Here is a 24,753-nt window from a genome sequence, read left to right on the forward strand (position 1 = left end):
GATCCTACACTTGAGAACAACTGCAGTAATACCCAGCGGTTATTTTCAGCCCTTAGACCAGGGGTGTCAAACATGTGGCCCGGGGTCCAAATCAGGCCCCCGAGTGACTGGCTGTCATCTGCTTCCTTCTCCCTCTCTCTTGCTTCCTTCTGCATCTCAGCTTGCTTTGCCAAGCTCGCTTAATTGCACAGGAGCTACAGAGTAAAACCTTGGTTTTCTCCATTGGTTGAGGCTCCTCTGGGGAAGGAGGGAAAGAGCCAGAGCTTCCTTTGGCCAGTTCCCTGGATCCCATGGGAGAAATACAAAGAAAGCACCTTTAAGACCAACAAGAGCTATAGCATGTTTTATTTTAAGTTTTTAAAAAAATCTTTAGTCATGTTTGTCTGTGTCCTTTAAAAAGTTTATATCTCTGATACCTGATCTTAAATAGGCACACACATGGCTCAGCCCAACATGGCCCAGCTCGGCCCAACAAGGTAATATATGTTAGATCCAGCCCTCATAATAAATGAGTTCGACACCCCTGCCCTAGACTTTGTTGCTGGGGTGAAGCTGTCTGGACTGGAGCGTCTTGCTTGCAAGAGACCAGAAGCACCTCCCTGCTCTGCATTAAATCCTCTCCGCTAAGACTTTCATCTGCAGGAAACGCCTAAGGAAAGGGCCGCCTCCAAAAGAGTCATATCATCAGCTCAACTTTTTTTTTTTCCCTTCCCCCTTTTGGCAGATCTTCTCTAAGTTTGGCACGGTGCTGAAAATTATCACATTCACCAAGAACAACCAGTTCCAGGCCCTCTTACAATACGCAGACCCCGTGAGCTCTCAGCACGCCAAATTGGTGAGTCCCCCCCCCCCCCCCCGCAATGCAGAACCGTGGGGCAGCAGGCAGAGAGCAGCTTCAACCGCAGCAGAAAGATTTTGTAACGCACGTTACAAAAAAAATAGAGACTAGAGGGGAAACTTGCAGTAGCGTGGATGTCAGACCTGGAATTGGCAGTGCAGCCTAGCCTTCCGGGGTGGGTGAGTTGGACGTGCTGCAGTTGGAGGGAACGAGTTGCTCAACTTTCCGAATTGGAACGCTCCCTTTTTGGCTCAGCGGCTTTCGCCTTCCATTTGGCACAGCAGAGGCAATTTCTGCCCTGGCAAAGCCGTACTTAAGGCTGTTGCATCGTGGGCGCCAGGAGGCCATCCTGCATCGACTGACATACCCAAGGGATGGGACAGGAAGAGGCGGGCACAGAACTCGGAGCCATGGTTGCGCTTGGGTTCTTTTGAGTGACAGTGAGCGTGAGCTCCTGTTTGGTGTCTGAACTGAGTCATACTGGGAATCCTTGGGATCAGTGGCGCCCAACCTTTTTGGCCCCAGGGCCGGCAGGGTGGGGGCACCCAATTCAGCCTCCACCCCCCTCCCGCACAGCCTCACCGTCGTCCCCCCTGCACAGCTTTGCCACACACACCCCCCCCCCGTTTTCACCATTTAAAGGCCGGGGAAGGGGCTGCAAAGTGCTTCCCAGACAGAACCCGCCCCCGCCGTTCACCTGATCAGCGGGGAAAACCGCGGCAGCGAGCGACCTGCTGAAAGAGCTGCGCTGCCCTTGCTTGCTCACTGCCGTGGTTTCCCCCGCCAATCAGGCGACTGGGGGAATGTCAGCCTGGAAAGCGCTTCACGGCCCCTTCCCCAGCCTTTAAATGGGGAAAACAAGGGGGGGGGAGGTGCCGTGAGGCTGGGCGGGCGGCAAGGCGTGGCCTGGTTGGAAACCGGTCGCGGACAAGTCCCAGTCTGTGGCCCCTGGGGATGCTTGGACCTTCCTACAGCAGCAGGTTGCAGCGTGTAAGCCAAATCCAAGCTACAGCGGCACGTCTCACAGTGTGCACAGAGCACGAATAGCATTGCAGGGTCCCTTTCCTGTGTTCTGATCTACTGAAGGTCGTCTTCGCTTGCCTTTTTCCTGAAAAGAGCTCGAAAGGTCGCTCTAGTCTTCAGTCTCCCCTGCCATGGGTTTGATGTAGTTTTGCCTCGGAATTCTGAGCTGAGTGCGCAACAGCAGCACAGAGTGGGAGGAGCCCCATGGGAGCGTGGGCCATTCCCCGCACTGCTGCCATGAGCATGGGTCTCCCGGGTTGCCCCCTGCACCCCTCCATGCCGTATAGCCAGGGATGTAGACCTTTTAGAATGTGGAATAGCTTTTCTTGTTAAGTACAGAGCGATGCAGCGACTCTTGCTGCCAGAAGAGAGAGAAAGCAAAAGGGGAGGTGCGTAGATTTCCCCAACACTCAGCCAGTCTGGCACAGCCTGTAAGACCCACACCCACCCTAAACACACACTTTGTCAAGCAACTGTGGCTGACGCTCTGGTGGGCCTGTGTCCAAGAGCACTAGTGCCTCACCCCCCCGTCTGCTTATCCTTGCCGCAGTCCCTGGACGGGCAGAACATCTACAACGCCTGCTGCACGCTCCGCATTGACTTCTCCAAGCTCACCAGCCTTAACGTGAAGTACAACAACGACAAGAGTCGGGACTACACACGGCCGGACCTGCCTAGTGGGGACAGCCAGCCCTCCCTCGACCAGACAATGGCAGCTGCCTTTGGTAAGGGACTGAGATAAGGGCAGTGGATGTAAGTGTGTCCTGTGAGCCTGGAAAGGGTGTGTGTGTGTGTGTTTGAATCTCAACTTGGACCATCGGCTGTCTCTTCACTCCCTTTCTTTCACCACACTGTAACTTGGAGAATGATAGGTGGCTGTGAGAATACTGTCATATTGAACAAAGAAGACTGAATATTATTGTAGGTTCCCTTACTGTGTTCTGGCTGTTCATGGAGGTACAGTCGGCTTTTTTGTAGCCGGAACTCCTTTGCATATTAGGCCACACCCTTCTTATGTAGCCATTAGAGCTTGAAGGGCCTACTGTAAGCTCTTGGAGGTTTGGCTACATAAGAAGGGTGTGGCCTAATATGCAAAGGAGTTCCGGCTACAAGAAAGGCCCTGAGCCACACACCCCTGATGTAGCCGATCCTCCAAGAGCTTACAGGGCTTTTATTACAGGGCATACTGTAAGCTCCAGGAGGATTGGCTGCATCAGGGGGTGTGGCCTAAGATGCAAAGGAGTTCCTGCTAGAATTCCTTACAGGGCTCTTTGTACAGGGCCTGCTGTAAGCTCCAGGAGGATTGGGTGCATCAGGGGTGTGTGGCCTAATATGCAAAGGAGTTCCTGCTGGGTGCAGTAGTCAGAACATGTGTTTTGAATCTCAGCTTGGGCCGGTGTTTCAGTGACATTCATTTCAGCAAAATGTCCGACGCCAGAGGCAAGGACCACGCAGGTAGTTAACTCAGACGTTTATTCCAGGCACCATAAGGCAATACAGTGGTTTGCTGAAACTAGTGTCACTGCTGAAAGGCACTCCGTATATACCCTCGGTGGGCCGCTAGCAATTCAAGCAGTGAACAGCAAAAAGCAGCAGGTACTTTCGGCAGGCACCCTAACCCCCTCCCCCCTGCTGCGTTCCAGGTGCACTATCTATCTAATACTTCCTCCGGTCTCCTCCAGCCACGACCTTGGTTGCCACATTAACAGATTGCTAAGATAACTATTAGGGATGTGCCAAGCGGGGGAAAGCCAAGCAACAGGCTATATGTCTCGCAGCAGGGTGTAGACTGTCTCACTCAACCGTTACAGATTTGTTCATGGTCACTCTTAAGAACAATTGCACATTATAATATGGCAAGAGGATATAATCTGGGGTAGACTCTTGACTTCACTCCGTTTCTTTCACCATACTATAACTTGGAGTGTGATAAGTGGCAGTGAGAATAGTGTGTCATATCTCACAAAGAAGACTGGATATTATGTAGGTTTCCTTACTGTGGTGTTCTGGCTGTTCATGGAGGTACAGTCAGGGCTTTTTCTGTAGCAGGAACTCCTTTGCATGTTAGGCCACACCCTTCTTATGCAGCCAATCCTCGAAGAGCTTATAGGATTTTTATTACAGGGCCTACTGTAAACTCTTGGAGGACTGGCTACATCAGGGAGGTGTGGCCTAATATGCAAAGGAGTTCCTGCTGCCAAAAACAAAAAATGCCCTGAGTCACACACCTCTGATGTAACCAATCCTCCAAGAGCTTACAGGGCTCTTTGTACAAGGCCTATGTAAGCCCCAGGATAATTGGCTACATCTGGAGTGTGTGGCCTAATATGCAAAGGAGTTCCTGCTACAAAAAAAAGCCCTGGGTACAGTAGTCAGAACATGTCTCTCTCCTCTCCCCCCCCCTCCCCGAAATCACACCTTGGGATTTTGCATTTTGCACCTCCAGAATAGAATCATAGAGTTAAAAGGGATCTCCAGGGTCATCTAGTCCAGCCCCCTGCACAGTGCAGGAACTTCACAATTTCCTTCTCCCGCCCCCATCCCAAGCGTACGTTGCAATTTATTCACATCACTGTATACTGGATGGGATCAGGCCTCTCCCTGCGTCCTGCACCTAAGGCATCAGTGCTATTTATGCTTCTAATGGCAGTTCCCAGATTGGCATGTAAAAATGCAATTTTTATAACCAGGAAGCAAATCTCACAAAGGTGCACTGGACATCAGCTTTCCCCCTTTTGTTGGCAGCAGCTGCTTTTCTTCCCTGCAGGTTTTCTGCCGGGTCCTTTTAGTGCCGCCTGCTGTTCTGCATGTTAGGCTAGGCATGAAAACCCTCAGAACAGTTTCTCTCTTTGCTGCTACTCCACCGACACCCACAAATGTCCAGCAATCTCTTGCATGACGGTGGAAGTGCAGGTTCACATTCCTGCTGGCACACCATAATGGCTGCGTTGGCCACTGCAGAGTGCTCAGTTCAAATGTGGAACAAGTGCACAGCTGGCAGATGCGCTGTTAAAAATAGAGAGGTTGGGTTAGTCCAGCTGCGCTTCGAAGAGTGGATTCATCAGGGCTGCATTGAAAGCTCAGGTATACTCTTGGGGGGGGGGGTGGAATCAGGTGTTTGCAGTTAAGTTTGTGTTTTCCTCATTCCTCTAATGACAGAATACTTCTGTGCTATTTTCTGTAGGTGCTCCAGGAATAATTTCTGCCTCTCCATATGCAGGGGCCGGCTTCCCTCCTGCTTTTGCAATCCCCCAGGCTGCAGGTATTGTTTCACGTCCATGTTACCTTTCCCAAGAAGCTCATGACTTTGCCATTCGGCTAATCCCTCCTCTTCCTCCCCTCCTCAGATAGGTTGAGTGCCTTCCCTCCGTTTGGCAACTTAAAGCATATACCAAGGGAGTATCATAGCTGAGCTCCAAAGTGTTCCTCCAGTCAGGCTCCCAGCCACTCAAGACTACTTTGGAAATTCTGCAGTTTAAAATGTCGCGTTCTCTGGGGACCTCTTGAGCTCTTCGCTGGGCTCCATGAGTCCCAGCCAATGACCATGTGAAACGTGTGCCTGTTTTGAGTCCCTCCGTGAACCTTTGGAGAGCTGCTCCAAAGCACCGAGTGACTCTGACCCGTTTTGCCTTGGTAGCTTGGAAGCAGGGAAGGTTCAGCATCTCCCCTCCGTTCTGGAGCTGCGGAGGGCTGGACTTGAGAAGTTATACCTGCTTACAGCCATTTTGTAGGTTGAACGTATGAACTAGACTGAATCAGACTCCCCTCGGCTGCTGTAGTCTGAGTAGACAAGACTGACCTTCTGCTTCCCAAGCAGATGCTCTACCACTGAGCCACCATCTCTCCATCTCCCATCACCTACCGCCTGGACCCTTTTTAGTTGGAGATGCCGGGGATTGAACCTGGGACCTTCTGCTTCCCAAGCAGATGCTCTACCATTGAGCCACCATCTCTCCATCACTTACCGCCTGGACCCTTTTTAGTTGGAGATGCCGGGGATTGAACCTGGGACCTTCTGCTTACCAACCAGATGCTCAACCACTGAGCCACTGTCCCTCCCCTTAGACATATGAACCTATGAAGCTGCCTTCTTCTGAATCAGACCCTTGGTCCATCAAAGTCAGTATTGTCTACTCAGACTAGCAGCGGCTCTCCAGGGTCCAAGCTGAGGTTTTTCACACCTACTTGCCTGGACCCTTTTTCGTTGGAGATGCCAGGATTGAACCTGGGACCTTCTGCTTCCCAAGCAGATGCTCTGCCACTGAGCCACCGTCCCTCCCCTGTCCATAAAACTCATTCTGAGATCAGGCAGCGTGCGTGGGTTGGAAGTACTTTAGCGGGGGCACAAAAGAGTGGGTGCAGTGGTAGATTACAAGAGACGGTCTAAGATCTGTTGCTCAGCTGGCTGCTGCTACTTTCAGTGGGGTGGGGTTCTAGTGCAGCTGGAACGTCTGCAGTGCAGAGCCCTCAAGTCTCCCTTGGAATACCTTGGATGAAGGCTGTGGTTTCCAAAACTTGCCCCAATCATTGGCAATCAAAGGGCTCCCGTTACAAAGCGCGCATAGCTGCAGGAGCAGGTGTGTGTCTCTTCCCCTTTCTGCACAGCATTCTGTTGTGAGTATTTGCGTGTGCAAGGAGTGAAAGACACCTTTGCACTTCAGATGGCTTGGGGGCTGGCAGCTGTTGGAGGAATCTCCTGGTTCTTGGGAGCCAGTTTGGTGTAGTGGTTACCAATGTTCCCTCTAAGCTTCAGAGACTTGTGAGCAAAAATTCTACATTGTGAGCTACTGCCATTAAAGCAGTGAGCTGCTCCATCAATTAGTGTGCTCTGGGGTCATCCTTCCTGAGCCAAGACAAAGGTGTGTGAGCTAGAGGCTGAAAATCTGTGAGTTAGCTCTCGCTAACTGATCTTAGAGGGAACCCTGGTGGTTAGGTGTGTGGACTCTTACCTGGGAGAACCGGGTTTGATTCCCCACTCCTCCACTTGCAGCTGCTGGAATGGCTTTGGGTCAGCCAGAGCTCTTGCAGGAGTTATCCTTGAAATGGCAGTTTCTGGGAGAGCTCTCTCAGCCCCACCTGCCTCACAGGTTGTCTGTTGTGGGGAGGAAGGGAAAGGAGATTGTAGGCCGCTCTGAGACTCTGTCCTTGAAAGGGCAGCTCCTGGGAGAGCTCTCTCAGCCCCACCCACCTCACGGTGTCTGTTGTGGGGGAGAAGATATAGGAGATTGTAAGCCGCTTTGAGTCTCTGACTCAAAGAGAAGGGGGGGTATAAATCTGTAGTCTTCTTCCGTGTAGCAGTTAGAGAGGCCTTTGCTGGAAGGGTCCCCATTTAAAACAAATACGTGGAAATGGCTGGAATGTGCACAGTCGTGGCTTGGTTACATGCATGATACAGGAACGAGGCACTTCTGGCATGCATTGTTGGGAAGACCTGGCGAATGCACTGCTTGTGTTGATCATCCCCTTTCTTGCATTTCCCTGTAACGGATTTGCTTATGTAAGCCTGTGGAGTCGTGCAGATGTTGTTTTAAAAACCAGATGTCCAGAGATGTCTTCCCGTTTGCCCAGTACCCAAGGAGAGCCAAATGCCATCACTTCCTGCCCTCCCCCGCCCCCACCTTCTATACGTCAGAAGCAGTGAGTGGCTGGTGCCTTGAAGCCAGAATCGGAGGGACTTCCTAATGACTGAGGTGCCCAGCTTCTGAGAGGAGGAAGGGCCAGGGCTCGAAGGAACTCCCTTCCCTGTGCTCCAAGCAGCCCCACGAGCTCAAAACGTTCACCACACTAGCAGAGACCCTGCTGCTGATTTCTTCACTGGTTAATATGTTTTGATTTTTCCAGGCCTCTCAGTTCCAAATGTACACGGAGCTCTTGCTCCTTTGGCTATCCCAGCTGCCGCCGCCGCTGCCGCAGGACGGATTGCTATTCCTGGCCTCACCGGGGCAGGGAACTCCGTTCTGCTGGTTAGCAATTTGAACCCCGAGGTTAGTGGAAGCCTTGTTGCAATCTCTTCTGTTCAACTTTTCTCATATATATATATATTTTTTGTGCTTCCTTCCGATGACTTTTCTGCTCTCACTTCTCTGAATCACTTTTTTTAAAAGCCAGATTGGTGCTGAAGCCATCCTTAAGGGCTGAATCTGTCCTGTCTTGAGAGGCAGGCCTGAAACGGAGTTGTCAGAAAAAGCAAGTCAGCAGCCCCACCTTAATTCCGAGTGGGTCACCAGGCCTATAAGGGTCTTCTTCCCCCCCCACCCCCTTTTCCATTGCCAACTTAGCTTTGTTTTACAATTTTTATTTTACTGCTGACCTGCTCTCGTCCCCCAGAGCCAAAAGTTCAGCGTGGCTTCCTCTTGAAAAACCTCTCTCCACTTTTATCCCCCTGTGGTTTTGCCTCTGCTTGGGTCGCCTCTCCGTATAGCAGTAAGAACCATTAGTTCTCCTTTGGCATGTTGTAATGCTTTACACTGGAGTGACAGTGTCCGTCCTGTCCTCTTCATTGGGTCTCTTTATTCCCCCTTCCCCTGCCAGCTTTGGCGTTGTTACATTTTTTTTGTGAGTATATTTCTTTTGCCATGTGTTGTCACCATTTTTTTTTGCCCTTTATGAGATCCCTTAAAAATTGTGTGTGCCTCGTTTCTGCTCTTTATAACTTCTGAATGGTGTTTTCAGTTCCATTTAACATTATTTCCCCTCCCCCCCCTCTGAGTCGAAACGTTTGGTTGCCTTTTACGTGTTCAAGGGACGCTGCAATTGGGGGAAACTGCAGAATACTTCTTAGTCCTCGATTTGGATTTGTGTGCAAAAGCATACGATGCATCCGGGTTTCTCCCTGCGGTGGAGATTCATCCGTTGCTTGGGACCCCTGATGCTTTAAAGTAACTCAAAAGACTGTAACTGAAACTGAATCTCCGCTGACCTTGTTTATGCCTAGAGCTCTAAAAGGGAGGCATGGATGAGAGAGCCGCTATTCGTGCAAAACTGACAGGAAATTAACCAGTTTTTAATCTTTTTGCTGTTTTCTTTTTTTTCTGTCCATTATAACTGTTCTCTTCAGGACATGAGATTTTTTTTGCCAGCAATGTTTGCTCTCCCCGCTTAATCTTGAACTCCGCAGGGCTGTTAGGCCGGGACTCCTCCCCTTTTTACCCAGAAGGCAGATGAGAGAGGGGATCCCTTTCCAAGGGCCAAGGGGGCAATAATAACGTTAAGTGCCCCTGGCTGTCTCCCCCCCCCAGCTGCACCCTTAAACCTCTTTGTAAAGAAAGGTGGTCGGCAAGGTTTCACTGTTAGCATGCCCCTTAGAAAGAGCCCCACGGCTCTTTTTGGAGGTGGGATCATGATGGCCTGCGATCAGTACTATTCATGTGCTACAAATGCACAAAAAGGTCACTGAGAGCCAGTTTGGTGTAGTGGTTAAGTGCGCAGACTCTTGTCTGGGAGAACCGGATTTGATTCCTCACTCCGTCACTTGCACCTGCTGTGATGGCCTTGGGTCAGCCACAAGTTCTCTCTAGGCTGTTCTGCTCAAGAGCTGTTCTGGGAGAGCTCTTTCAGCCTCACCCACCTCACAGGGTATCTGTCATGGGGAGGGGGAGAGAAAGGAGTTTGTATGCCACTCTGAGACTCCTTTGCCAGTTTGCTGTAGTGGTTAAGTGCGCAGACTCTTATCTGGGAGAACCAGATTTGATTCTCCACTCCTCCGCTTGCTCCTGCTGGAATTGCCTTGGGTTAGCCATAGCTTTTGTAGGAGTTTGTCCTTGAAAGGGTAGCTTCTGTCAGAGCTCTCTCAGCCCCACCCGCCTCACAAGGTGTCTGTTGTGAGGGAGGGGGGAAGGTAAAGGAGATTGTGAGCCACTCTGAGATTCAGAGTGGAGGGCAGGATGTAAATCCATTATCTTCTGTATCCTCTATTTTGGCTAATGAAGGGCGAGGTATAAATCCAATCTCTTCATCATTTTTCCCCATCTTGTGTCCTCTGGTCAGGGATGTAGGAGGAGTTTGGGTTCTTCTCAAGGTGGTGGTGTGGAAAGGAGTGGTGTGAGCCCCCGTCCTGTTGGTAGCGATGGGGTGAGGGAGGGGTAAGAGACAGGAAAGAGCATCCTCCTTTCTGAAGAACCCCATGCACTTGCTCCCACTGGCACCAAGAGATAAAGCAGGCAGTCTTGGGAAGCTGAAACGGGCTTCCCATGGGAGCATGGTTAGGTTTTCTCAAAAGGGGGATGGCCCTGTGGTGGAGCGTAGTGAAAATTGCTGAGCAACTTAAACCTCATGCCTTTGTGTGTGTTTTTTTTTAAATGAACTCCTCACTTCATCCATCAAGCTTCTCTTTTTGGGCTAGACACTTTGATCCCTGTAGTGAAGCTGTGAACTAACAAGACTCCTCAACTTTTCCCCCCCCCTCATTATTATTTCCATTGCTTGTGTAATCAGTGTTGTAGAAAAAACAACAACAACTTATCTATGCAAAATGGTGGAAGAGACAGTATTTCTCCAGAGGGACTCCTCTCCCTTCTCCGTAGTGGGATGCGGACAATATTGAAAGATGCGCGGATGGCAGGAAAAAAGATTCTGCGAGGCGCTGGCCCAGAGCGGAGTGATCAGTTCTTGAGGGCCTTTGCGTAGCCCGTTGGCAGCTGAACAGAGAATGTTGTGCTGTTCCAAAGGCCCGGAAGCCAGAAATGTGGGGAGGAACTGGTGTTTAGATTTTAAAAGAAAAAAACTTGCGTCTTGAGCTTTCTCAGGTCTGGTTTTGGGTGCTGATAAAAACCAGATGGATTGGTTACAGGGAGAGTCTTGTTGACTTGAGATCCCTTCTGCCTTCTGCTCTCCTTAAACTCCTCCCAAAGGCCAAGTTCTCAAGGTGCGAGTTGACCTCAGATTGTAGAGAAGGTGAAAAGCCACTTCCTCGACCCCTAGCGCTTTCCCTCCCTAGCTAGTGCTAACAAGAAGGACCTAGTGGGCGGCCTTTAATTTTTGTGCTTCTCAGGGGCTTTAAAATACCACTCAGGATAGTATCTTTACACAGCTGTTTTGACTGCCACCATGGGGGGGGGGGGTGCAGGGAGCCCTTTCTGTTCTCGTGGCTTCCCCCCCCCCCCCCCCCACCTCCCCGGCTACAGGGAAGTGCCTACCCAAATCTACCTCAGTTTGTATTGGTTAAGTGGGAAGCTGCAGCTCACTTGGTGCCGGCCATTCACAAGGCACTGAATCAGACCTGGGCGTGTCTCTGAAGCTCAGAAGCGGCTGCTTTCTAAACGTTTGCTAGTTTACAGGGTCTTGGGAACGGCCTTTCCCTGCCCAGGAAGCGAGGTCCCTTTAACTAGAAATTGATACTGCGATCTTCTGCGTGAGAAGTGGGGATCTGACTCTGGAACTCCCACCGTGTTGTCTCCCAGCTTCAAATTGGCTGTGCACACTACAAGCTGATTTTTTTATTTCTTCCCCTTCTTGTAGCTGCAACCATCACTACCCAATCTGTATTTTCTTGGAGCACTTCCCTTCAGCTATAGCGTGCACCGCTTTTTGACTGGTATACGTCCCTTATAGAGAGCAAATAGAGCACTTCCCTTCAGCTATAGCGGGCACCGCTTTTTGACTGGTATATGTCCCTTATAGAGAGCAAATAGAGCACTTCCCTTCAGCTATAGCGTGCACCGCTTTTTGACTGGTATACGTCCCTTATAGAGAGCAAATAGAGCACTTCCCTTCAGCTATAGCGTGCACCGCTTTTTGACTGGTATATGTCCCTTATAGAGAGCAAATAGAGCACTTCCCTTCAACTATAGCGTGCACCGCTTTTTGACTGGTATACGTCCCTTATAGAGAGCAAATAGAGCACTTCCCTTCAGCTATAGCGTGCACCGCTTTTTGACTGGTATACGTCCCTTATAGAGAGCAAATAGAGCACTTCCCTTCAGCTATAGCGTGCACCGCTTTTTGACTGGTATACGTCCCTTATAGAGAGCAAATAGAGCACTTCCCTTCAGCTATAGCGTGCACCGCTTTTTGACTGGTATATGTCCCTTATAGAGAGCAAATAGAGCACTTCCCTTCAACTATAGCGTGCACCGCTTTTTGACTGGTATACGTCCCTTATAGAGAGCAAATAGAGCACTTCCCTTCAGCTATAGCGTGCACCGCTTTTTGACTGGTATACGTCCCTTATAGAGAGCAAATAGAGCACTTCCCTTCAGCTATAGCGTGCACCGCTTTTTGACTGGTATATGTCCCTTATAGAGAGCAAATAGAGCACTTCCCTTCAGCTATAGCGTGCACCGCTTTTTGACTGGTATACGTCCCTTATAGAGAGCAAATAGAGCACTTCCCTTCAACTATAGCGTGCACCGCTTTTTGACTGGTATACGTCCCTTATAGAGAGCAAATAGAGCACTTCCCTTCAGCTATAGCGTGCACCGCTTTTTGACTGGTATACGTCCCTTATAGAGAGCAAATAGAGCACTTCCCTTCAGCTATAGCGTGCACCGCTTTTTGACTGGTATATGTCCCTTATAGAGAGCAAATAGAGCACTTCCCTTCAGCTATAGCGTGCACCGCTTTTTGACTGGTATACGTCCCTTATAGAGAGCAAATAGAGCACTTCCCTTCAGCTATAGCGTGCACCGCTTTTTGACTGGTATATGTCCCTTATAGAGAGCAAATAGAGCACTTCCCTTCAGCTATAGCGTGCACCGCTTTTTGACTGGTATATGTCCCTTATAGAGAGCAAATAGAGCACTTCCCTTCAACTATAGCGTGCACCGCTTTTTGACTGGTATACGTCCCTTATAGAGAGCAAATAGAGCACTTCCCTTCAACTATAGCGTGCACCGCTTTTTGACTGGTATACGTCCCTTATAGAGAGCAAATAGAGCACTTCCCTTCAGCTATAGCGTGCACCGCTTTTTGACTGGTATACGTCCCTTATAGAGAGCAAATAGAGCACTTCCCTTCAGCTATAGCGTGCACCGCTTTTTGACTGGTATATGTCCCTTATAGAGAGCAAGTAGGGTCTGGAAAGGCTAGCTCTTGCTTTGCAGTTTAAGAACATTGGCCTTAAGAGGATTGGTTTGACCCACTAGCTGGTCATTCACTTTGAGCAGATGCCTAAAGTTTGTGTGTGGGGGAGTGGGCAATGTGGCACACATGAAACTTTGTCACCCTTTTGAGCCTCCCCTTGCGGTTGGTCTAGAGCAGTGGGCTGTCCAGAGTTTCTTCTCCGGGGTGCCTGCAGCTCTGGGAATGACAGTCTCCCGTTAGCCCCCTTCGTACGTTGCTCTGTTGCAGTACTGTCTCTTCCCTCTTAGTTATATCTTAAGTGAAGTACTCTCCTTTTATCGTTGTGTTCCACTAGGTTTAAAAAACCTAATTAACTAGTTTTTTTCTGTAAAACAAGAGTGTTGTATGTTTTTAGAGAAAAAAAAAATCTAGAAATCTTTTACTGATGGAACACGACATATTTCCTTTATGTATTTACTGACCTATGTTTTTTTGCTACTTTTTTTCTTTTCTCTCCTCCCCCATCCCTGAATATTTTATTTTTTTTTTCTCTCCCTTTTCTCCCCCGATCCGGAATTTCTTTGCCAACTGACCTGCACGGTACTTCTGCTTCCTGTTGTTGCTTGAAACAATATATATATATATATTTAAAAAAAAAATTAAAATGCCCCCCTCCAAAAACAAAAAAAACAAAACACAAACCTTCCTGCTCTTCGGAAACCAACCTGCCCTTCAATATTAACCATCTTGAAAACTTCATCATCCATCAACCAATTTCGCCATTTCCTGCGGGGACTCTGCCCTTCCTTCGTTGTCGACGATTTTGCGCAACCTTCGCTCTTCCCTCGATTCCTTACCTCTTCCCTGTCCCTCCGCTGCCTTGCTCTGCTGTTCTCTAAAGAGAGTTACACCCCAATGCCTCTTTATTCTTTTCGGTATGTTATCATTCACACTTTTATTATCTTTTTTTTTTTTTCATTTTGAGATTTTACTTCGAGAGAAAAAAAAAGTACGGTTGTGTTTTTTGCAGTTCTGTTGAATGCTTTTCTTTTTTTTTAAAGTTTATATATACCATGCCATTTTAGCGTTTTACTTTTATTATTTTCCTTTTTTTTATGTATCGTTCTGCATGGTTTTGATTGCTTTGCATGCCTGTTGGGTCAGGAACAAGAGAGCATGTGGAAAGGGTTTGGTTTGACGCCCTCCCCCCTGGTGGGGGGAGGGGGGGAACAGTTGCTCAGCTTATAACTTCTCCTCAATTATCCCCAATTGTCCTGTCGCTTCTCAGACTTTATCCTGAGCAACTTAAACTCTGGAACAAACCTCTCTCTAGAACTGAGAGCAAATTCTGGGCGTGAATGTCATTGTATTAGTTGGCGTTGCAGGAAAAACAGGGCTTCTTCCTGAAGGACTCCCTTCTGTTTTCTTCCTCCGCTTCCCCAAGGGGTGTATGGTGATGTGCAGAGAGTGAAAATCTTGTTTAACAAGAAGGAGAATGCCTTGGTTCAAATGGCAGATAGCAACCAAGCCCAGCTGGGTAAGCTTCGTGTTTTGTTTTTCAAGTTATAAATTGTCTTCATTAGTCCATGTGTCCACTGTCGGTATACTTTTGTCCTTCCACCACGTTCAAAACATACAGTATATATAAAAAGCACAGTCAACTGTCACCGTCCCGTTCAGATCTGAACAATAGCTCGTACAAAACCCAAAATAAAACGGCTAACAAAGATAAACATCTTCCATTTCGTTCAGTATGTTGGACGCTTTACAAATAAATCAGTTTTTTGTAATAATGTTTTCTAGGAAGGATATCTTTTTTCGTAAAAATAAGAAACTAAAGGGAACCACGCTGATACATGTGCTTTTCATATTGTTCATATGTTATATCATAGGAGTTATATGCTATTTTTATTAAAATAAAGGTTTCCCCGTACCCTTTGGTACCACATGCCCACTGTCGGTATACTTTTGTCCTTCTGCCACGTTGCTGTTGCCAGTCTCGCTGTTGCTATTAGAATATGGACCGGTTCTGCAGTGCTAGATCTCATCTTCGGATCTAACCAGTTACGGAGTAGAAATACGTTAGGTTCCAGTGGCAGGTTTATTTGGGTAATTAAATTTATTTGCTCTTTAATTTGTTGCCAATAATTGGCGATAGATTTACATTTCCACCAGCCGTGGGAAAAGTCCGATTGCTCTCCACGAGACCTTCTTGCAGAGCGGGTCGAGCTTCGTGTTTGACGGCCGTTTCGTCTTGCGGCTGAACAACCTGTAGGTCTGCCCCTTAGAGGTCCACGCGCCCGCTGAGATCTGGGCTCCAAGGCCCCCGACTCCTGGTGGCAGCTTTTCAGTAGCAGCTGCAGCACTGTGTACTCGGCTTCTGGAGCAGCTCTGGAAAGCCAGACGTCCTTTTGCTACCAGACATTGAGGGGCTGCTGTGCTTTGCAGCTGTTTTACCTCTGTATTTGCAGTGTACTTTTAAAAATGCACTAGATCAGGGGTGTCAGACTCATTTGCTATGAGAGCCGGATCTGACATAATTGAGACCTTGCCGGACGGTGTGTGTACCCAGAGGTCATTTTGCAGAAAAATAGGTGGTGGAGCTCATCCAGGGATTGTTATGCAGCTGCATATACTATTCAGTGGATGAGGAGGTGGAACTCTCGGAAAGGTGGAGCTGCGCTGCTGTCAGCTTCCACTGAATCCGAGGCCTGTGTGTACCTATTGAAGATTAGGCAGGACATAGACAAACACAATTAAAGATTTTTTAAAAACAAAATAAAACATGCTTAAAACATTAGCACTCGTTGGTCTTAAAGGTGCTTTCTTTGTAGCTGTCCCATGAGATCCAGGGTAATGGGCAAAGGAAGCTCTGGCTCTTTCCTTCCTTCTCCAGGGGACCAGGAGTAGGGGGAGCTTCAGCCAATAGAAGGAAGAGAGGCTTGGCTCAGTAGCTCTGCTATGCGATTGAGAGAGCCTGGCGAAGCAAGCTCTCCTTCCCTCCTTCCTCCCCAAGGGAGGAGCCTCAGCCAGTGGGGAAAATAGAGACTTTGCTCTGTAGCTCCTGTGCGATTGAGCAAGCCTGGCAAACCAAGCTGTGATGCAGAAGGACATAAGAGAGAGGGAGAAGGAAGCAGGTGGCAGCCAGTTGCTTGGAAGCCTGATAGGAGCCCTCCGGGAGCCTGATTCAGCCCCTGGGCCACATGTTTGACACCCCTGCACTAGATATATATAATCACCCCTGGAAAGCTATGTAAGCCTTTTTAAGTAAAGCTCTGAAAGTGATTGAGGTAGAACAGGGGTGGCCAATGGTAGCTCTCCAGATGTTTTTTTTTTTTTTTTGGCCTACAACTCCCATCAGCCCCAGCCAGCATGGCCAATGGCTGGGGCTGATGGGAGATGTAGGCAAAGAAACATCTGGAGAGCTACCATTGGCCACCCCTGAGAGAAGGGTAAAGCCTGAAGCTTTCCAAGATACTGGTCAAGAACAGCTGTGGTCAGCCCTCTGTGGTGGAGAGAGCAGGGTCCAGGACTGACAGGAGAGGGAGGGATATGGGGCTTATTTGAAAGGTACTTACCTTCCTATCAAATTGAGTACGTGGGTCGACTGCAAGAATCAACCCGATACAAAACGTAAGAATTAAAAACCTGCTTAAAAGTATACAAGACTTCATAACAAATAGTGCTAAGTGGAACCGAAAGCAGTCCTCAGTTAAACTGCCCTCCCTAAGACATTAGCAGGATTTGGTAAAGGCTCAAATCCCAGCATGGCTGCCAGCTTGAATGCTTGTGGAAGACGCATGATTCAGATGCCCAGCTTCTCTACCCAGCAAGGGTCCAGAGCGGCTCGCAGCGCTGTGTTGTGTGCCGTATTCCGCTTTATCTTCACAGCAGCCCTGAGAGAGGCTAGACCAGAGTGTGGTTGACTGGCCAGCTTCCATGGCAGAGTGGGGATTTGAACCTGCGTCTCCTAGATCTTTGTCTTGACATTACACCTGCTACTCCTCAGCCAGAATATAACAACCAGAAGGGCCCGTACCTGGTAGCCACCTTTAGACCCTCCGGAGCCAAGCCTGACAGCAGGAGAGCAAATTGGCCCCCACATATTCCTTATATATCTATATATGGATCAGGTTTAGACAAGCAGGGCAGAGGTGCTGCGGCTAATTCCCTCCCCACCCCGTAATATAGGAATGCTTTGTCACAGTGGTTCTACTTAGCTTAACTAGCAAGTGCATAAGAACATAAGAAAAACCATGTTGGATCAGGCTAACGGCCTGTGTGTCACTCAGTGGCCAAAAAACCAGGTGCCATCTGGAAGTCCACTAGCATGGCCAGGACACTAGAAGCCCTCCCACTGTTGCCCCTCCCAAGCACCAAGAATACAGAGCATCACTTGCCCCAGACAGAGTTCCATCTAGACATTGTGACTAATAACCACTGGACCTCTCTGCTCCATGTATTTATTCAAAAGGTATAGGTAGATGGAACTCTCTGGGGCAAGTGCTGCTCTGTATTCTTGGTGTTTTTTGGGGGGGAGGGCTTCTAGCTAAATGTGCGGGAAGGATTTGTGGTGTTCAGTACCACTGCCTTGCAATCGGGCAGAGGAGCCAGAGAGCGCTGTGGGACAAAACGTGGGGTGAAGCTTCTGTGGCCACGATTTTATCTTTATTTCCTCAACTTTTGGCAGCCATGAGTCACCTCAACGGTCAGAAGTTGCACGGCAAGCTGATCCGCATCGCCCTGTCGAAACACCAGACGGTGGCGCTGCCCCGGGAAGGGCAGGAAGACCAAGGGTTGACCAAGGACTACGGGAATTCTCCCCTCCACCGCTTCAAGAAGCCGGGCTCCAAAAACTTCCAGAACATCTTCCCCCCTTCCGCCACCCTTCACCTCTCCAATATCCCGTAAGTGCTCTCCGCTGGCGGAGCGGGTAGCGCCAAGCCTTTGGGCTTGTACAGGCTGTCTCGTCTCCAGATCTCACAGCAACCGTTGTGCTTGGGGCGGTCCACAGGGATTAAACCGCAGTGTGTGGATTCAGGCTCATTGGCCAGGTGTGTGGATTCAGGCTCCTTGCCTCCATAAGCTGCAGGGTGACGCAGGGAGCGCACAAGTATGAACCAAAACATGCAAGCGGCATGCTGATGTGTCTGCCTTCCCTTTCCTGTCACCTTCCCCTTCAGGAAGTCGGCGTTTCCAAGGAACAGCTCCTTGTAAGGAATGTTTTAAAGTTGTTTAAAAAATCAGAAATGTTTTAAACGACTGGTAAATCACAGCCATGAAAATCAGGGGTCCCCAAGCCTTGTCAGGCTGCAGGCACCTTTGGGCTTCTGACACAATGTGGTGGCTGCAGCTACAGAAGACGACCAAGACCATAGATTTATTACCCCCCCCCCTCTTCTCTCTGAATCAGAGTCCCAGAGCGGCTTAGAATCTCCTTTATCTTCCTCCCACAGAACAGATTCCCTGTGAAGTGGGTGGGGCTGAGAGCTCTCCCAGAAGCTGCCCTTTCAAGGACAGAGGCTCAGAGCAGCCTACAATCTCCTTTCCCTTCCTCCCCACAACAGACACCCTGTGAGGTGGGAGGGGCTGAGAGAGCTCTCCCAGAAGCTGCCCTTTAAAGGACAGAGTCTCAGAGCGGCCTACAATCTCCTTTCCCTTCCTCCCCACAACAGACACCCTGTGAGGCAGGTTGGGCTGAGAGAGCTTTCACAGAAGCTGCCCTTTCAAGGACAACTCTTGTGAGAGCTATGGCTGACCCAAGGCCATTCTAGCAGGTGCAAGTGGAGGAGTGGGGAACCAGACCCGGTTCTCCCAGATAAGGGTCCGCACACTTAACCACTACACCAAGCTGTTTGGTGGAGCCAGCCGCAAAATGGGTTTCCGCAGTTTACGTTCTGGCACACGGTAAAGCTTTCTGTGCTGTGGTGGCAGCTGCTGCCCAGACAACATTTTAAAATAGCCTGCACAGCCAATCGGAAGGTCTGCTGGATAGAAGCCCCACCTGGCACTGACTCACTTCCTGAAACTACTTAGGCATTGGGAAGAGCTGTTGACGGGTGCCATGTTGAAAACCCCTGTGATAAACGATAGCAGCAGAGTTAGTGATTGCCAGGTGGCCCCAATCTGCACGATGGCCCTTAGCTGGATGCTCAACTGTTGTCTCCCCCCACCCCACCCCTTGGTGCTGTTGGTCACGCCTAACCACGATGGGGATGTTTTCTTCTTAGGCCTTCAGTCACCGAAGAGGACCTCAAGATGCTGTTCTCAAGCAATGGTGGAATGGTGAAAGCCTTCAAATTCTTCCTGTAAGTCTGGCATGTTTTGGTTTCCTTCTAGCTCAGGGGTGGGGAACCATTTTTCTGCCAAGGACCATTTGGATATTTATAACATCATTCGCGGGCCGTACAAAATTATCAACTTAAAAAACAGTGATCCGTCAAGGGAGAATGATCCTGGGTGCCTAGATTAATGTAAATAATTGTTTTTCGATTTGAAGTCATGTGGGGAGAGCCTAATTTGGCGCGCACACACACACACACCGACCTGCCACCCTAGGCAAAGTGCCTAGGTCCAGGGCTTTTTTGGTAGAAAAATCTCGGCAGGAACTCATTAGCCTATTAGAGGAAAGGAAAGGTCCCCTGTGCAAGCAGCAGTCATTTCCGACTCTGGGGTGACGTTGCTTTCACAACGTTTTCACAGCAGACTTTTTACGGGGTGGTTTGCCCTTGCCTTCCCCAGTCATCTACGCTTTCCCCCCAGCAAGCTGGGGACTCATTTGACCGACCTCGGAAGGACGGAAGGCTGAGTCAACCTGGAGCCGGCTACCTGAAAACCCAGCTACCGCCGGGGATCAAACTCAGGTCACGAGCAGAGCTTAGGACTGCAGTACTGCAGCTTTAACACTCTGCACCACGGGGCTCTTCAAAAGAAGTAAAAAAGGGAAAGGAAAGGTCCCCTGTGCAAGCACCAGTCGTTTCCAACTCTGGGGTGATGTTGCTTTCACAATGTATTCATGGCAGACTTTTTATGGGGTGGTTTGCCCTTGCCTTCCCCAGTCCTGTACGCTTCCTCCTCCCCGCCCCCCCCAGCAAGCTGGGTACTCATCTGACCGACCTCGAAAGGATGGAAGGCTGAGTCAACCTCGAGCCAGCCACCTGAAAACCCAGCTTCCGCCGGGGATCGAACTCAGGTCGTGAGCAGAGCTTAGGACTGCAGTACTGCAGTTTTAACACTCTGCACCATGAGGCTCTAATATATTAGGCCATACCATCTGGGACAATCAAGTGTAAATTGAACTGGTGGTAGCTCCCACCAGCTGGGCCCCAGGGAAGCTGCTGCACGGAGTGGCTGGGCCCACGATCCTCGCCGGGCCCCAGGGAGGCCACCACGTGGCTTGGCTGAGGCCAGCCATCCCCGAGGGCCAGACCAACTGGTTGCGAGGGCCATAAATGGCCCTTGGGACGGAGGTTCCCCACCCCTGTTCTAGCTACTGGGACGGAGAGCTGATATGAAAGATTGCTGGTGGGTAGTGGCTTACGATAAGGTGATTCTTCAGCAAGGCCTACGGAGCATGGTCTTTGTCAATAGGGGAGGGGAGGCGTTTCAAGAATCAGAGCGGGTGATAAATTCTCCCCCCAGCTGAAAGCTGCACTCGGCTGTTCAGGGGTAGGCTTGTTTGGCTGGGCCAGCAGTCTGACTTGCACCTTTCCTTTCATAACCACATACGAGAGCGTGCAGAGAATCCTGTCGGAGGGCACTTCATTGGTCAACTTGCCCAGTGTTGTCTGCAGCTCCGAGCAGTAGCAGCTCCCCAGGGTCTCGGGCAGACCAAGGCCTTTGCCAGGCCTGACATCCTTTTAAGTGGAGATGCCAGAGACTGAACCTGGAAGCTTTTCCCTGCAAAACAAAGAGGGTTTGGCTACTGAGACCAGTGTTCCCTCTAAGCTGAGTCTCAGAGTGGCCTACAATCTCCTTTATCTTCTTCGCCCACAACAGACATCCTGTGAGATGGGTGGGGCTGAGAGTGCTCTCCTAGAAGTTGCCTTTTCAAGGACAGAGTGGCCTACGATCTCCTTTCCCTTCCTCCCCCACAACAGACACCCTGTGAGGCAGGTGGGGCTGAGAGAGCTCTCCCAGAAGCTGCCCTTTCAAGGACAGAGTCTCAGAGCGGCCTGCAATCTCCTTTCCCTTCCTCCCCCTCGACAGACACCCTGTGAGGCGGGTGGGGCTGACAGGGCTCTCCCAGAAGCTGCCCTTTCAAGGACAGAGTCTCAGAGCGGCCTACAATCTCCTTTCCATTCCTCCCCCACAACAGACACCCTGGGAGGCAGGTGGGGCTGAGAGAGCTCTCCCAGAAGCTGCCCTTTCAAGGACAGAGTCTCAGAGCGGCCTACAATCTCCTTTCCCTTCCTCCCCCACAACAGACACCCTGGGAGGCAGGTGGGGCTGAGAGAGCTCTCCCAGAAGCTGCCCTTTCAAGAACAGAATCTCAGAGTGGCCTACAATCTCCTTTCCCTTGCTCCCCCACAACAGACACCCTGGGAGGCAGGTGGGGCTGAGAGAGCTCTCCCAGAAGCTGCCCTTTCAAGAACAGAATCTCAGAGTGGCCTACAATCTCCTTTCCCTTCCTCCCCCACAACAGACACCCTGGGAGGCAGGTGGGGCTGAGAGAGCTCTCCCAGAAGCTGCCCTTTCAAGGACAGAGTCTCAGAGCGGCCTACAATCTCCTTTCCCTTCCTCCCCCACAACAGACACCCTGGGAGGCAGGTGGGGCTGAGAGAGCTCTCCCAGAAGCTGCCCTTTCAAGGACAGAGCCTCAGAGCGGCCTACAATCTCCTTTCCATTCCTCCCCCACAACAGACACCCTGGGAGGCAGGTGGGGCTGAGAGAGCTCTCCCAGAAGCTGCCCTTTCAAGGACAGAGTCTCAGAGCGGCCTACAATCTCCTTTCCCTTCCTCCCCCACAACAGACACCCTGGGAGGCAGGTGGGGCTGAGAGAGCTCTCCCAGAAGCTGCCCTTTCAAGGACAGAGTCTCAGAGCAGCCTACAATCTTCTTTCCATTCCTCCCCCACAACAGACACCCTGGGAGGCAGGTGGGGCTGAGAGAGCTCTCCCAGAAGCTGCCCTTTCAAGAACAGAATCTCAGAGTGGCCTACAATCTCCTTTCCCTTCCTCCCCCACAACAGACACCCTGGGAGGCAGGTGGGGCTGAGAGAGCTCTCCCAGAAGCTGCCCTTTCAAGGACAGAGTCTCAGAGCGGCCTACAATCTCCTTTCCCTTCCTCCCCCACAACAGACACCCTGGGAGGCAGGTGGGGCTGAGAGAGCTCTCCCAGAAGCTGCCCTTTCAAGAACAGAATCTCAGAGTGGCCTACAATCTCCTTTCCCTTGCTCCCCCACAACAGACACCCTGGGAGGCAGGTGGGGCTGAGAGAGCTCTCCCAGAAGCTGCCCTTTCAAGAACAGAATCTCAGAGTGGCCTACAATCTCCTTTCCCTTCCTCCCCCACAACAGACACCCTGGGAGGCAGGTGGGGCTGAGAGAGCTCTCCCAGAAGCTGCCCTTTCAAGAACAGAATCTCAGAGTGGCCTACAATCTCCTTTCCCTTGCTCCCCCACAACAGACACCCTGGGAGGCAGGTGGGGCTGAGAGAGCTCTCCCAGAAGCTGCCCTTTCAAGAACAGAATCTCAGAGTGGCCTACAATCTCCTTTCCCTTCCTCCCCCACAACAGACACCCTGTGAGGTGGGTGGGGCTGGAGAGGGCTCTCACAGCAGCTGCCCTTTCAAGGACAGAGTCTCAGAGTGGCTCACAATCACCTTTCCCTTCCTCTCCCACAACAGACACCCTGTGAGGCGGGTGGGGCTGAGAGAGCTCTCCCAGAAGCTGCCCTTTCAAGGACAGAGTCTCAGAGCGGCCTACAATCTCCTTTCCCTTCCTCCCCCACAACAGACACCCTGGGAGGCAGGTGGGGCTGAGAGAGCTCTCCCAGAAGCTGCCCTTTCAAGGACAGAGCCTCAGAGCGGCCTACAATCTCCTTTCCCTTGCTCCCCCACAACAGACACCCTGGGAGGCAGGTGGGGCTGAGAGAGCTCTCCCAGAAGCTGCCCTTTCAAGAACAGAATCTCAGAGTGGCCTACAATCTCCTTTCCCTTCCTCCCCCACAACAGACACCCTGTGAGGTGGGTGGGGCTGGAGAGGGCTCTCACAGCAGCTGCCCTTTCAAGGACAGAGTCTCAGAGTGGCTCACAATCTCCTTTCCCTTTCTCTCCCACAACAGACACCCTGTGAGGCGGGTGGGGCTGAGAGAGCTCTCCCAGAAGCTGCCCTTTCAAGGACAGAGTCTCAGAGCGGCCTACAATCTCCTTTCCCTTCCTCCCCCACAACAGACACCCTGGGAGGCAGGTGGGGCTGAGAGAGCTCTCCCAGAAGCTGCCCTTTCAAGGACAGAGCCTCAGAGCGGCCTACAATCTCCTTTCCCTTCCTCCCTCACAACAGACACCCTGGGAGGTGGGTGGGGCTGAGAGGGCTCTCCCAGAAGCTGCCCTTTCAAGGACAGAGTCTCAGAGTGGCCTACAATCTCCTTTCCCTTCCTCCCTCACAACAGACACCCTGGGAGGTGGGTGGGGCTGAGAGGGCTCTCCCAGAAGCTGCCCTTTCAAGGACAGAGCCTCAGAGCGGCCTACAATCTCCTTTCCCTTCCTCCCTCACAACAGACACCCTGGGAGGCGGGTGGGGCTGAGAGAGCTCTCCCAGAAGCTGCCCTTTCAAGGACAGAGTCTCAGAGATGCCTACATTCTCCTTTCCCTTCCTCCCCCACAACAGACACCCTGTGAGGCGGGTGGGGCTGAGAGAGCTCTCCCAGAAGCTGCCCTTTCTAGGACAGAGTCTCAGAGCGGCTCACAATCTCCTTTCCCTTCCTCCCCCACAACAGACACCCTGGGAGGTGGGTGGGGCTGAGAGGGCTCTCCCAGAAGCTGCCCTTTCAAGGACAGAGTCTCAGAGCGGCTCACAATCTCCTTTCCCTTCCTCCCCCACAACAGACACCCTGGGAGGTGGGTGGGGCTGAGAGGGCTCTCCCAGAAGCTGCCCTTTCAAGGACAGAGTCTCAGAGCGGCTCACAATCTCCTTTCCCTTCCTCCCCCACAACAGACACCCTGGGAGGTGGGTGGGGCTGAGAGGGCTCTCCCAGAAGCTGCCCTTTCAAGGACAGAGTCTCAGAGCGGCTCACAATCTCCTTTCCCTTCCTCCCCCACAACAGACACCCTGGGAGGTGGGTGGGGCTGAGAGGGCTCTCCCAGAAGCTGCCCTTTCAAGGACAGAGTCTCAGAGCGGCTCACAATCTCCTTTCCCTTCCTCCCCCACAACAGACACCCTGGGAGGTGGGTGGGGCTGAGAGGGCTCTCCCAGAAGCTGCCCTTTCAAGGACAGAGTCTCAGAGCGGCTCACAATCTCCTTTCCCTTCCTCCCCCACAACAGACACCCTGGGAGGTGGGTGGGGCTGAGAGGGCTCTCCCAGAAGCTGCCCTTTCAAGGACAGAGTCTCAGAGCGGCTCACAATCTCCTTTCCCTTCCTCCCCCACAACAGACACCCTGGGAGGTGGGTGGGGCTGAGAGGGCTCTCCCAGAAGCTGCCCTTTCAAGGACAGAGTCTCAGAGCGGCTCACAATCTCCTTTCCCTTCCTCCCCCACAACAGACACCCTGGGAGGTGGGTGGGGCTGAGAGGGCTCTCCCAGAAGCTGCCCTTTCAAGGACGATTCTTGCAAGAGCTGCAGTGTGAGCCAGCTCACAGCTTTTTAGTTTCCATCTCACACATTTCTGCCTTAGGCCAGGAAGGATGCGCCCTGGAACAAAAGCTTCCATTTCTGCAGTAGCTCATAACTTTTAACGAA

The 24,753-nt window shown here is 51.0% G+C and overlaps 1 protein-coding gene across 2 annotated transcripts in view; it reads left to right on the forward strand.

Moving 5' to 3' along the window:
- PTBP1 (polypyrimidine tract binding protein 1) overlaps nt 1–24,753 on the forward strand; it is a 62,771-nt gene that overhangs the window by 34,524 nt on the left and 3,494 nt on the right. For both annotated transcript variants that reach the window (XM_060232799.1, XM_060232800.1), the window contains 8 exons: nt 725–835; nt 2,412–2,586; nt 5,046–5,123; nt 7,703–7,845; nt 13,761–13,794; nt 14,304–14,396; nt 17,550–17,766; nt 19,090–19,167. In XM_060232799.1, coding sequence (XP_060088782.1) covers nt 725–835; nt 2,412–2,586; nt 5,046–5,123; nt 7,703–7,845; nt 13,761–13,794; nt 14,304–14,396; nt 17,550–17,766; nt 19,090–19,167 — 929 coding nt within the window. The remainder of the gene's footprint in view (nt 1–724; nt 836–2,411; nt 2,587–5,045; nt 5,124–7,702; nt 7,846–13,760; nt 13,795–14,303; nt 14,397–17,549; nt 17,767–19,089; nt 19,168–24,753) is intronic.

The sequence above is a fragment of the Heteronotia binoei genome, chromosome 2 (genome assembly GCF_032191835.1).
Source record: "Heteronotia binoei isolate CCM8104 ecotype False Entrance Well chromosome 2, APGP_CSIRO_Hbin_v1, whole genome shotgun sequence".
Classification (NCBI taxonomy): Eukaryota; Metazoa; Chordata; class Lepidosauria; order Squamata; family Gekkonidae; genus Heteronotia; species Heteronotia binoei.